At 37.3% G+C, this 13,318-nt stretch overlaps 1 protein-coding gene and 1 long non-coding RNA gene across 2 annotated transcripts; both read right to left on the bottom strand.

Annotated features, from left to right (window-relative positions):
• Nucleotides 1-1,618: 1,618 nt before the first annotated feature.
• LOC149096956 (uncharacterized) lies at nt 1,619-4,296 on the bottom strand. The gene is made up of 3 exons (XR_016204021.1): nt 4,012-4,296; nt 3,600-3,709; nt 1,619-3,066 (listed from the first exon to the last, which is right to left on the bottom strand). It is a non-coding gene; the product is annotated as an uncharacterized LOC149096956 (long non-coding RNA).
• A 1,612-nt stretch (nt 4,297-5,908) lies between these two features.
• LOC110051975 (uncharacterized) lies at nt 5,909-10,530 on the bottom strand. The gene is made up of 3 exons (XM_089280170.1): nt 10,394-10,530; nt 8,913-9,054; nt 5,909-7,911 (listed from the first exon to the last, which is right to left on the bottom strand). The coding sequence occupies exons 1-3, from the start codon at nt 10,427-10,429 to the stop codon at nt 7,199-7,201; spliced, it is 891 nt and encodes a 296-aa protein (XP_089136296.1). The 5' UTR covers nt 10,430-10,530; the 3' UTR covers nt 5,909-7,198.
• Between the last annotated feature and the right edge of the window lie 2,788 nt (nt 10,531-13,318).

The following is a 13,318-nucleotide window of genomic DNA, read 5'->3' as shown; positions in this document are numbered from 1 at the left end:
ACTGTTTGAATATTGCATTTCCAAAATCAGCTGTACGATTGTCTGATATGGAGAGAATTAATGAATTGTTTGAATGTTGTATTTCCAAAATCAGCTATACAATAGTCTGATATATCAAGAGCCAAAATGAACTGTTTGAATATTGCATTTCCAAAATCAGCTGTACGATTGTCTGATATGGAGAGAATTACTGAATTGTTTGAATGTTGTATTTCCAAAATCAGCTATACGATAGCTAGCCTGATGTCGAGAGACAAATCTGATTGTTTCAATGTTGTATAAGTTACAAAATCAGCCATAACGATTGCCTGATATCGAGAGACAAAATTAATTGTTTAAATGTTGTATTTCCAAAATCATTTATACGATAGTCTTATATCAGGAGACAAAATGAATTGTTGTCATCGTGACATTGTTATTCAGAGTTTAAATACGTTCTCGTTGCCGTTGTCTTCGTTGTTTCACTCGCTAAAGATTTTGAATTTCGACAATCTGGGTCCGGTTGCTCAAAAGCTGGTCAATGCTTAAATTAAAAATTAAGGATTGAAAGTCACTCAAGGTATTAATTCTTCTTTTATAAACGTATTTTCATCGGTTCCATTAAGTAAAGTTTTAGATTAGTAAAATTCAAAACTGAATAACAAAACATTGAAACGGAAAACATTACTGAAAAGTTACAAAACTGAACTGATCAAAATTCATGCTTGTCTGCATTAGTTTTTCGTCCTTTGAGCAACCGGATTCCATATTACTTCCAGGTTTTCGAGATTAAAAAAAAAACCGTAGCAAGAGTTGAAAGGCTGTCGTGAAAAGATCAAATCTTTAAGTAGGAAAAATTGTTTCGTTTTATAAGACACTATGAAGTAAAGTTAACTTTTCGTGCGTTGATTTTCGTTGAGAAAAAAATCACTTGTCTTGATTTTGCTTAATGTATTTAATAAAGAAAATACATGTTTTTGGAATTAAAGAGCAGTCTTTGTAGTGGAACTCGCTATGTTGTGTAAAGATATTCAAAGTCTTTTGGCTGGAAAAAATCTTGCTTCGATAATGTAGCATGATTTCTGGCGAAAAAAAATACAAGTCTTTTGGCGGGAAAATTGATTACGTAGAAATAGTGTGCGCTTTTAAAGGCAGCCTGGTATTTATTAAAAATTATTCTAAGTCTTTTGGCGGGAAAATTTTTGCCCTAGAAAAAAACGCCTGCGCTTTTGAATGGAGTCTGATTTTAAGTCAAAAAATATTCTAAGTCTTTTGGCGGGAAAAATATGTGTGGTTTGCTACCGGATTTGTCTCATCAAAGGAAAAGACTAGACTTTGACTTGCTATCAGCCCTCTGTTCAAAAGTGCAGAAATTTTTTTCTTTTCGGCAACCCTACATAGTCAAAAAATAGTAAAAGAGATAGCCTACATTCCGACTAGTTTCCAGGCCTCTTTAAAAGCGCGCAAGTTTCTTATTCTTGTTGTAAACAATAAAAGAGGGAAAACAATTCCTTTTCGTTGTACTTTTATTTCTTTATCTGTATTGTTGATTAATTACAAGTTGAAGTTCATTAATAACAATGTAATTATACTAGACTGATTACAAGTTACAGTTAATAAAAGACTATTGACAAGAACATTGTTGTAAAACTTTTATTGAAGCGCAAACTAATCGATTAAATTTAAGACCACGATAGACACAACAGAGCGTTACAAGATATCTGGAGCTTGTAAATGAACAAACTAAACAAACTGCTGGCAGTGAAAAACTATACAGCTGTGTTTTGAAGCTGTTGGCGACATAACAAGCGAAAATTCAAAACTTAGTTGGACTATTTCGGCAAAGAAAACTTGCCAGAGCGATTTCACAAAATACTTAAAATAGCAAATAATATCTTAAAAACATTTGGCTGTTTCTCCGTCATTTTGAGCGAGGTACAAACATGGAGCGAAATACAGAGTTTATAAAGAAACTCGATATCGACTAATTTCCGTTGATTTCTAAAACATTCACAGTCTGGAAACGTAATATACCCTACAAAAACATTCTACTGGTAAAATTTTAGCACTGGAGATACATTGGAAAACGTGCAGTCGTGTTTTGCTTTGATGACACATTTGTCCGAGTAAACATCCAGAGTCAAAGTTCGCGAGAAAATTTGCAAAACAAATGAAAACACTACTGCACGCTTTCCAACAAATCTACATGACTAAAATTTATCCAGAGAAATGTTTTGCCAGATATATTAAGTTTCCAAACAGTAAATATTTAAGAAATCAAAGTTACGGAAATTTTTCGACATCGAATTCCCAAATAAACACTGTATTTAACGCCATGTTTGTACCTCGCTTAAAATGACAGAGAAACCACGCACTAATTTTAACTAGCTGTATTGTTTCGACAATGAGATTTTGAATATTAAATTTTTTCACGAGTTTTGTGAAATCGCTCTTACAAATTGCTACAAAATCGGTTCGGCTATTTCTATCCTATTCCTGGTCAAAAACTAAACGAATCATTTGGTTTAAACTCGGCGATTGTTGTAAAATTGAGCAGCTAACCGGTATTTTGGGGTAAAAGTGACAATTGGTCAACAACAGTAGCTTACTCAAAAAAACAAAAAAACAAAACAACAACAACAAAAAAACTGAAAACAAAAAAAAAACAAGCGAGTTAGTTTGCATTGAGAGAAATTTGGCCCTCGAAAAGCAACTTATGAGACTTATATCGAGCGAATTCTAATTGAGCGGCTAATCAGTATTTTTTGGTGAAATAGACAATTGGTCAACAACGGCAGCTTACTCAAAAAAAAAAAACCAAGCGAGTACACTTCTTTAACGAAAAAATAAAGCCCTGGAAATGCGTTTATATGCGAACGACAACTGAGTTTGCACTAAGAGAAATTTAGCTATCGAAAAGAAACTCGAGAGAACTCTACGTCACCGAAAATCGTAATGAAAACTAGTCGCTTACAGAGTCTTACAGAAACCTACGAATCCAGGTTGCTTTTAAATCCTCCACTAAGCATCTGGCATCTTGCTTGTGTTCTTTTAAGGTCCTTGTCTTCTCATACATGACCACAAGCACTAAAATTGAAACACATAACAGCGGTACTCACAAAAACACATATTTTTATACCATGTTATACCGTAAGTTACCTTGAAAATATGCAAAAATAATCTGAATGTCATATAATCCCTGGGGAATTGCAAATTTCTTTATTAATTAACATTCGTAAATAAGTTGCAAGTGATGAAATAACGTTTGTGAAGATGGAATCACCAAATTAAAGTACGGATTCAAAATACAACCTATGAGGCAAAATTTAGAATTTTCTCTGCTGAAATTTGCTTCATCCAGTGAATTCAAATTAATTTTCCATTGCCCTCTGCTACATGATCGATTGTCTTTCCTCTTGTCTGTTCATCACAGTAAAACTACCACGCCCCAGAAAATTCCGAACGTAGTTGAGCTTGTTGTTAATTTTTGTAACATACTTAGGAGAAATACATGAAATCTCGCTTGTCATCTGTCGCGTTAAACATTTTCATGAGAATCTTTGAAGTTGAGAGGCCCAGAAAGCAAGGGTGCGAGCGAGCGTGTACTGAATACCACTCACCATTTTATAAAAAAATTGCCTTCTGGTTTGTGAAGCTCTACCTTCGTTCCTTGGGGTGTGCACTGTATTCAGTCCTCCGATTTGACTTTCTCTTGGATCCACGGTGTTTCCTTCATCCACAAAAGCAAAACGATGTTGTCAAAATGATCATTAAATAATAGAGCTCATATATGTTTGGCAGCATTCTGCCAAAGTTAAACTGAGCAATAAATTGTGTCCGTCATGAAACACGTTCAAAGCAAGTAGAACTTGCGAAACGTCTTCATTGAAAGTTGTGACTGTAAGTCGTTCAGCCTGCTTAGCTCTGGAAGAAGTTTGGAGAACATTACTACTAAAGTCAACACTGCTTTCAAAGCAACTTTTTACTGACTTTAGGTTCAAATTTTCTTGTAAACATTTGTACTGTTCTTACCTTTTGTTCATTCAAATCAGTTCCAAAAGCTAAGTTCAATGAACCCCTTCACTCTTTCATGCTTGTAAAACATTCTTTACTTTCCTCGCGCAGTACAAGATAAGGACAAGATTGCAACGAGTAGAGGTTTCCAAGTGAACGCCGAAACAAACTTTCCTCTCGCTCGGCGAAGAAGATAGTTCACCACGAGGAACAAACAGAATGCAAATTACCGCCTTCGACAAAATTACAAATTCAGCACGTGCAACTTTTTAAGGCGAGGTTTCATTGCCTTTTGTTCAGTTTGCCACGAGGGATAGTCCATTATTTTGTTATAGTAGGGAGGGATGGGGAGGACATAGATAAGAAAAAAACTCGAGCTCCGGAATATACACGAAAAAAGAAAATTCTGAGCCATATAAAGTAAAGTTCAAAGTTTCAGTTAGTATTTATAAAAAGTCAAAGAAATCCGAAACAGTGAAAAGCTGCAAAATGCTTTGGTTGTTTCGACATTGTGGGTAAAAACTTGTATGAAACCCGAGTTGACGTTGATTAAAAATATTTGTTACTAGACGTTTTGATCACTTCCATGACCTTCGTCAGTTAGAATTCTGACTAAAAAGGTCTCTTTGGCAGGCTTAAGCAGTTACAAGGAAAACGCGGACATATTCTTAATGCGCGCAGCCGTGAAATTATGCGCAGTCAGAATGCACTACATTGCAACATACACTGAATGAAGAACGGAAAAACGGCCACAAAACTGCAAGTATAAGAGCAATCAAATTTCAGCTATATAACTCAATCAGTTCCCGGTCACATCAGTGGAAAATTCAGACCAGAATTATAACGCATCTGACTCTTTCTTCAAATGATCATGGGAGATCGATCATCGAATTGAAGGGAAACGCGAGCGCGCGCCCGTCCACGCATGTCTCCCTGTAAGTTTTTACGCGTGTGCTTTGTTCAGTCCGAGTCATTGAAAAAAATCAGGCAACTTTGCAAACGGCCTACGCACCCTGAGATGAAAATTGTAAATTTGGATAAGTGAGGTATAGTGCGGTTGAACGGATCTGTGAGTTGAACTAGTAAAGCGATGTAATGAGTAATAGCCTGTTTTGACACTTCATCTTGCATTCAAAGATGCTGATACCGGAGATAGCAGACTGTGGGCACCTGGAAAAAAATAAAACGCTCAAGTTGTAATTTGCGAAAGTCTTTTTGGCTTTAAATTCATGGTTCATCATTCAACAAAAAATGCCGGTGTAGCAAAAAGACTCAGTGAAGTGGTTTACGAGCTCGATGGTACATACAGGAAAAGGACAGAAAACTGAAAGTGAAGACGCGGACAGCATGGCGGACAGGGTCGAGCATGGCACACGTACTGTGTTGCACACGTCTGAAACGCTCCGTGTTTCCACCGCTTAAATTGCTGCGCGCAATTGCAGAAGTACGGTAAAACCGCGACATCTACTTCTGCAACATTGCGTACAATAATTTCAACGCGAGTCCACCATCAATAACATGGCGCGCAAAAATTTTTGCGCGAGTACACCTACAACATTCCGCACAACCATGAATAGTAGAAGGGACTCCAGTCCCTCTACTATCCACGGCACAACAATTTAACGTGAGTCCACTATCTGCATATTGCGTGCAACCATTTCAACGTTAGTCCCCTATCTACATGGCGCACATCAAATCGACCAAGAGTGCACTGCTCACATCAATTTCAATACGTGTCCACTGTATGCAAAATTGCGCATGGCAATTTTAAAGTATGTTCCACAATTTCCAACATTTCGCGAAACAATCTTCTACAACATTGCTGCTTCTTTTCATGTTCTCTGGCCAGAGAGCAAAAGCACGAAAAACTATTACATCTAATGAAAAACAAACAAACAAAAAAAACAATCACTGATCGTCATGAAGTACGCTACATCCACATTTATTGGTTTTGTTGTTTATTTCTCATTCACAATTAATCCCCATTCGAATATGTTAATGTATCATTAACCTGCGATCCCAGTGTGATGGCAAATGCAAAAAATATTTCTTTTAATAATACCCTTATTTTTTTTAAAAACTTATCTTACACATTGACAAATACTCCAAAACATCACATCATTGTTGTTTCAAATATACTTATTAAATCCTCTTTTTAAGATTCTCGAGTACATTGGCAAACACAAAGCATGACTTTGTGAAATATATTACTGATTTTTTTCTTTTCTCAATTTGTGATATATGTAAAATTTAGCGCTTAAGATTCATTGAAGCCTGAGGCCATTTCAGCTGGTTGCAACACGTAAGGTGAAGGTATCACACGACTTTGTAAAAAATTATCCAACACAGCTTACGCTACAGTACAATCCATCTTTTTGTAGTCTTAAGGACTATCCCATGTAACTCATTCTGAACCAAATTTTATCTCAGGTTAACCGTATGCAAACATTACAGTATTTGGCTGTACAAACACTTTGCAAATCCCAACAACAAACACCCTCACATAATGAAAATTTATATTAACACCCCTTAATATTACTCTCTTATCCCTGGGATGATTGTTCAAGTTTTCATATTTCTTTCATAATTAAAATCAAGTAAAAGGCCAAATTCTACAAAAAGGATTGAAGTGTGTTTTTGATGTTCACCTAGTCATTGAAGGCCATCAAATAGTTCCACTTCAAAAGGGGACAGAAGATAGGCACCCCTATGTATATGCATATACATGCATTTCAAGTTTTAGTGTCTGGTTTTTTTTTTTTTTGGTTGGTTGGTTGGTTTTCCATTTTTTCTCACTGATTTTAAGCCATTACTTTGAGATCTAGTAGTAAAAGAATAAAGCAGAAATTGTTCTTAATAATTTATGATATTTGACAACAAAATCAAATTTGATGCTTACTGTCCTTGGTCAGCAAAGCCACAAAACTTTGGGAGACTGGACCCGCTGAGGTCAGACCCCAGGGCCAGGTTGTCCAAAGCTAGATTAAGTTAACCCAGGATTAGCGAGAACTTTAGTTTCAGATTTGTAACTTCTTGGAGAGGTTTCCTGTTTATATGGTTTGTTTTCTACACAAAACATAGGCAGTGAAAAACATTATTAAACAAGAAAAATGAATACTTTGGTTAACTTTTAATCCTGGGTTAGCATTAAACGGCTTATGTACAACCCAGCCCAGAAGAACTTCTCGTGCCAATTATTTAAGGATTAAAATGTATATTGATAAATGCAATCAGCAACATCGTGTTCTACAGGGTCATCCTGAGCACGAGATGTAAACACGTATGTCGGCACCTCTGGAGATATTCTCTCAGGAATACCAAATTTGAAATCTAGATGTCCTGACCCACAAATGCCGAGAACTCTTGTCCGTCCGTTTGACTTCTGAACAATATCCATGACTGTATATGCAAATGCACTGTCTCTTAGTACTTGCGCTGGAAATATCCGACGATACTTGTCCACAACTTGGTCTAGATTTCCACTAATCAGTCCTTGAAAGTATCTGTAGTGATCCTCAGAGCCATCAACATAAAATTCTTTGGGTGGGCCTCCAGTTTCTTCAATTTTCTCCAAAGCACGACTTTTCCCTTCCTGAACAATCATCTGACAAAATGGCTTTGGAACAAACCCTGCCACAAGCTTGGCTCCGAGAAATTTGGAAACTTCCAGAATATATCCGTAATGTTCTAATGCAAAACCTTCAGTCCCATTGTATTTATTTTTCAGTTCAGCTAATGACATTTGGTCAGCTTGATATGCGTCAAGCAAGGGTTGCTGTTGGAGGTTGAACATCTCCATGACGACAGTGACAGTAAGGGCACCCTGTGATTGTTCGGTGGTTTGGGTGACCATTCTTTCAAGGACACAGAGTTGAGCTTTGAGGATTGATGGCTGGTGGTGCTGTTCACCAAACAAAACTGGAACAAGATGATTGAATTTACTGTAGTTATAGTATATTTTTCTTATAGATGAAAGTTTACAAAGTCACACTCAGGCCAACTGGCCCAGACTGCCAGGCTTATCCTGGCAGTCCTGTAGCGTTACACAACTAGGAGCACTGCTACTTCCCCCTGCTATGTGTTAGTTGCAGCATTTTCTCAGGTTTCTTTACCATGTAGGGTGGGGGGGGGGGGGGGGGGGGGGAGAGAAAGTACACTGCCCTGCCCAAGAACATAACACAATGATCCTGGCCAAGGCTCAAACCAGATCACTCAACTCACACATGCTAACCATTAGGCATCATGCTTCTCACAAGAGTGCCTTGCCAAAGTGCCATGCACCCAGGTTTGCCACACCCAAACAAACAATACTAAAATGAAGAAGTTAGTAGGAATATTGCTACTCCCAAGATGCTGTCAAAATTCCCATGTTGCCCCTGGCCAACAATTTGTAGGTCAGTACAATTAATGTAATACTGAAATGTAAGGAGCCTTGATTATATGTCTGGCTGGTGCATTTATGGCTCACTCTGAGGGTTTTAATAGTCATCTGTTTTGCTGGGGTTCTCAAGAGGTTTTTTTTTTGGGTGGGGGGGGGGGCATTTTTGGATTGGAATTTCTAAGCAGGTTGCATTGTATTGTACAGCTTTGCAACTGAAAAACAACATGATTTAACCCAATAGTTCTTTTTGCAAAGAATGTTTTTAACTTTTTTTAAGACATGAAATCAAGTAAAGTAATCTATTTTTTTAATATCTTTTTTGCATTTGTTTTAACCCAATTTAACGGAGTAATATCAACTGACAGAATTTTCCTGTAGTTCATTATTGCTCTTATTCTTTTAAACTGTATTTATTTAATTATTACAACTTGACAATATTATATTGATACTGTGAAGAGAAGTATACATGTTGATGTATAAGATGCTGATCAGCCTCAGATGATCTTTAACTTCATCATCATGGACAACATGTACATACCAATTGTGGCATTTTTTGCCTCAGACATCACTGAGTCAAATGTTAATTTTAATCCAGGATTCTTGGCAGAGACAAACACTAATGACTTTGACAACTTTCTCAGGTTTCCCCGGAGGGATGAATTGAGTTTAGTCCAGCCTGCCTACAAAAGTATGAACACAGTAAATATTACATATATATTTGCATAACTGGATTCTAGTAAGCCCATGCTGAATTATCATGGATCTATATCAAAAATGTGTTACTTGTTTAGTATTCAATAATTAGAAATAAGTAAACCATCACACTAGTTCCTGTCCATCTATTCTCACATACAATATCTAACACAAGTGGTTTGTCATCTCTCCCACAGCCCATGCAAGTCTTCCAGCTTAATTCACAGTGCACACATAACTTCCATATCCTGAGCCTGGTTTTGGTTTACGCTTTTAGTTCATCCAGCTTAGTTATTGTTTCAATATTCTGATTAAAGTATGTCATTTGCTGGCAGAAGGTCTGTATCCAGAAAAACTTTGCCAAGGTCTTGAGTTAAGGTTCAAGGTTTGACCAAGTCAGCTAATAATTTTTTTTCTTTTTTCTTTTATTAAAAGGCCTAATTGACTATGTCCTGTTTCAGACACATCTACAACCAGACCATTGTCATCAGTTCATCTTATATTAAGAAGGCCTAAATGCATCGTAGTGAGACTGAGAAACTGAGAAAATCAGTTTTGGAAGCTCTTTTTGGAATGCTATAATGCTGCCATGGTAAATGGATATGACATAATAAATATGGGTTATTGAACAAACATGAGGTCAAGATGGCTGGATATTGACCAAGGTCTATTTTTGCATGTTTATGGACTGAGACAGAGTTGAGGTCCATAAACTCACACAAAAAAACAAGGTCAATATCCAGCCATCTTGACTGAGCAAGCTTGGTTAATTAAGGATTTATTATATGGATTTCAGGGAAACCTTCTGTGCAGGACACAGTGGGTAGTCCCGAGCGGGCAAAATAGCTCCATCTTGCCCACTTGGGTAGCCAATCACAGTGCAGGATTTGGTTCATCTTGTCAACTGGAGCTAGACATAATTCATAATAATTACTCTTAAGCTATTGCCCAGAGATAGCTTTACAAGAATCCCCCATCATCAACAGTACAATTCTCTCATATTTTATCATTTAAGAAAAGATAAAGAGGGAGACTCTTTTGAGCCCCGTTATTATAGATTGAACCTCTCATATCTCCTTTCATCATCAAAATCTAAATTTCGAGGGTTTCAGCGCTTTGATTCCCGGTTTGATTACATCAAATAAAGTCGTTTCGTGCCTGGAGGGCTCGCAGTTCTCATTTATACTATTTTATTGGCTAATTATAACTATTATACAAGTTAATAATTATTAAGCACTTAAAAAACTTGAGCGTGAAAAATGTTGAATAAGACTTGATTTGATTTCAAATGCATTCGAATTACTACGAAATTTAGAACTCACTTACCATGCAGTCTTCGTGTAAATCCCGAATTAAGTTCATTGAATCACCAAGAGTACAGGAGAATAAAGCCAGAGAGCTTAAAAGCCAGGGGATCAAGTTAGATCTTGAGCACCACGTACACCATACTACAGCTCCAAGAAAACAAAGCTTGGTAGCCGCGCGACATAATAAACAAAACTGAAACTCGCCCCAAGCCGCTCTCGTTAAAGTGCTACCGACAGTGTATAAAAAGTATCAATTAAAAGTGTAAGATGAATATTTAAGCTATTTTAAAACATAGTCAGGTAGTCTCTACGAGAAGAAAAATGCTGTTTACTATTTTCAAATATCTCTTTTCGTTTCAGAAATATTTAATTTTTTTTGATATGCAAATTAGCTAAGTGATGATGTCATAAACTCAACCAAATTTTGATCAAATATGATGAAAAAGATATCTCAGCCAATCTGGAACAGAAAAGTTTGATTCTTTTCTAACTATGCTCCAAAATATGAGCTTAACAGTTTTGTTTCGATGGCATTTACCGGTTTTCAGACCTCTCCAAAGTTAAAGGCTTTTCTGGCCACCTTTGCTGTTTCAGTTCGATTTTTGCCAATGGTGCTTCATCTGTATGATCCAGCAAGCATGTAAATACGTAAGGTCAAGTTCATTGCCTTATTTAATGTTTTTCGAGCTGAAAATAACTAGAATATTAAAATTCACAAGGTTTGGACGGTTACTAGAGGGTTGAAGGGCGAGAGGGAGGCCGAAAACAACCTAGAGAAGGACGGTTGAGAAAGAAAGAAGCAAGGCTGGTTGGAAGAGCTGAAATATATTTTAGGTAACGTGACGGCTTGCTCGTAAAAGAGGGGTGTTTTGTGTTATCCGGTTGGGGGCGTCATGGCGGGGGCGTTATGACGGGTTCCTAAAGAGATGATGAAGATGATGACGATGATGATCAAGGAAAACAAGAAAGGTAGAACGCACCGTGACTATAGTGCTGTTACTAGTTACAGTCGGTGAAGGCACCTCCTCACAAGTGCTATCATATCCATGTACAAGTGTACAATGAGTCGGCAGAATATTGCAGTTCAAAGCCCCAATATAAGCTAACCCACAATTAACGAGAATTTTGATTCCAGTTTTGTATTTTTTCGGTGCCGATTTCTGTCTTTATTTTTGGCCCTTCAGTTTTTTTAGAGCTTGAGTAATCTCTAACTACACCAAACATAAGAAGTGAAAAACATTTTATACAGGAAAAATTGATATTTCGGTTAACTTTTAAAGTTAACCGGCTTTCGGACATACCTGCCCTGGCTCCTGAAACACAGCTACGTTTGTATGGCTAAATTTGAAAGATTTCTTGTTGTTCATTCGCTCTAAAACTTGGCGTGTCATTATTTTATTTTACATAAATTGGAATTTTTACGTTTTATTCACGTGACCTTAACCCTTTCAAACCTTTTTTGTGTTGCTGTTTTGAGGTGTTCAGTTACCAACAGCTTTTGCGCAAGACAAGAAAAGAGAAGTAGGGAGTATTATATATGGTTTTTAAGAAGAGAATATGGTATTTTCAATTTCGACAAGATTTCCATTGTCAGGTGACCCCCTCCTTCCCCCCCCCCTTCCCCAATAGATTTGTAACGTGATATGTGTAGATTTTTCGCAGTATCCAACGAAGGAAATCGTATATATGCAGCGCTACGGTCAAGGGGCATCAAGCTGGAGGCTTTTTAAGGCTTCGATAAGTAATTACAGCATGTGGAATCCTGTCTGGGAAAATTTTTGGTTAAATACGACGATTTGATTCCAAGGTGGGTTACTTTCAAATATGTGGTTTTCAAACCCCTAATTACCGTATTTAGTGTAATAAGCGCCCAACCTCGAATAAGCGTCCAGCCTCGGTATGCTCATTCACTGCTGGTAACAACCGCCAAATTTGCTCACAAGCAACAAGCTCAGTTTGGTTTGTTTCTGAAGAACTGTAACTCTTTTGAAAGAGTAATTCTTCAGAATAATTAAGGATACTTAACCAACCTGAAAAGCTCTGTTATTATAAATGGTAAGTCACCATCCGCCGGCGAACAATATGACAGAGCTATTGCGCTAAAGGGATTTTTTAATATAAACTTGCTGACGTGTGCCAACGAAGCCGGATTGTTTTTCTTCCTGAATCAACTCACGTCCAATCACGGTATTGCCATTGAGTCCAGGATTAAGCCAGAGGAGCGTTTTGTTTTTATATTAACGGCCATAACGCCCCCAAGATTTACCGTTTTCGACATAACGCCCCCAATGGTTAAGGCATAATGCCCCCTATCATAAGATTTATGGCATCTCTTATAGCTATTGGGGCGTTATGACCGGTTTTCCTTTGACGATTGGTTTTAACAGAAGTTTGTTATCTTTGTAGTGTGTGTTTCCACACACTACAAAGTTTAGTGAAACAAGCCGTGTGACACCTTAAGCTACCTTAAATTCGGAATTGCTCACTGGAACTGATTATTCCTGTCTTTATGCTTGCAGCATTGGTTCACGTCATGAAACGTGTTTTATGACGTCCCAGACAAAGTTAAGTCAGGTAACTCTACTGATAACGTAATAAGCTGGACTAAAGTTGGGACATTTTAAAGTTAGTTACGTTTTCAATTCTCTGCTCGAAGCGCTTGAGTGCCTAACTTGGCCAGGCTTCATGTTTTTCGACGTTCCCTGATTAGGAGTTGAGTTTATTTCTGGCTATTCAATACACAAACCTATCCATAATTTTCAATCGTACATCAAGGACCTCTCGAAACGGAAGGGTACTCTGAATGACTTGTTTTTGATGTTTTCTGACGTCAAATTTAACATGACGGACATAAAAGCGAGTGTTAAAATATAATTCAAGCCATATAATAATTGTGAACGCGTTTTATGACGTCACCGTATGACGCTACAACATGTAAGCTGTA

The sequence above is a fragment of the Orbicella faveolata genome, unplaced genomic scaffold (assembly GCF_042242905.1).
Source record: "Orbicella faveolata isolate gen_17 unplaced genomic scaffold, um_ofav_v1 contig_47, whole genome shotgun sequence".
Taxonomy (NCBI): Eukaryota; Metazoa; Cnidaria; class Anthozoa; order Scleractinia; family Merulinidae; genus Orbicella; species Orbicella faveolata.
This window is presented reverse-complemented; position numbering and strand designations above follow the sequence as displayed.

Coding starts and splice junctions, on each gene's coding strand:
- LOC110051975 (XM_089280170.1), bottom strand. CDS start 10,429: ATGAACTTAATTCGGGATTTACACGAAGACTGCATG. Junction 9,055..10,393: donor ATTTACACGAAGACTGCATG/GTAAGTGAGTTC, acceptor ATACTTTTGTAG/GCAGGCTGGACTAAACTCAA. Junction 7,912..8,912: donor GGCAAAAAATGCCACAATTG/GTATGTACATGT, acceptor ATCTTGTTCCAG/TTTTGTTTGGTGAACAGCAC.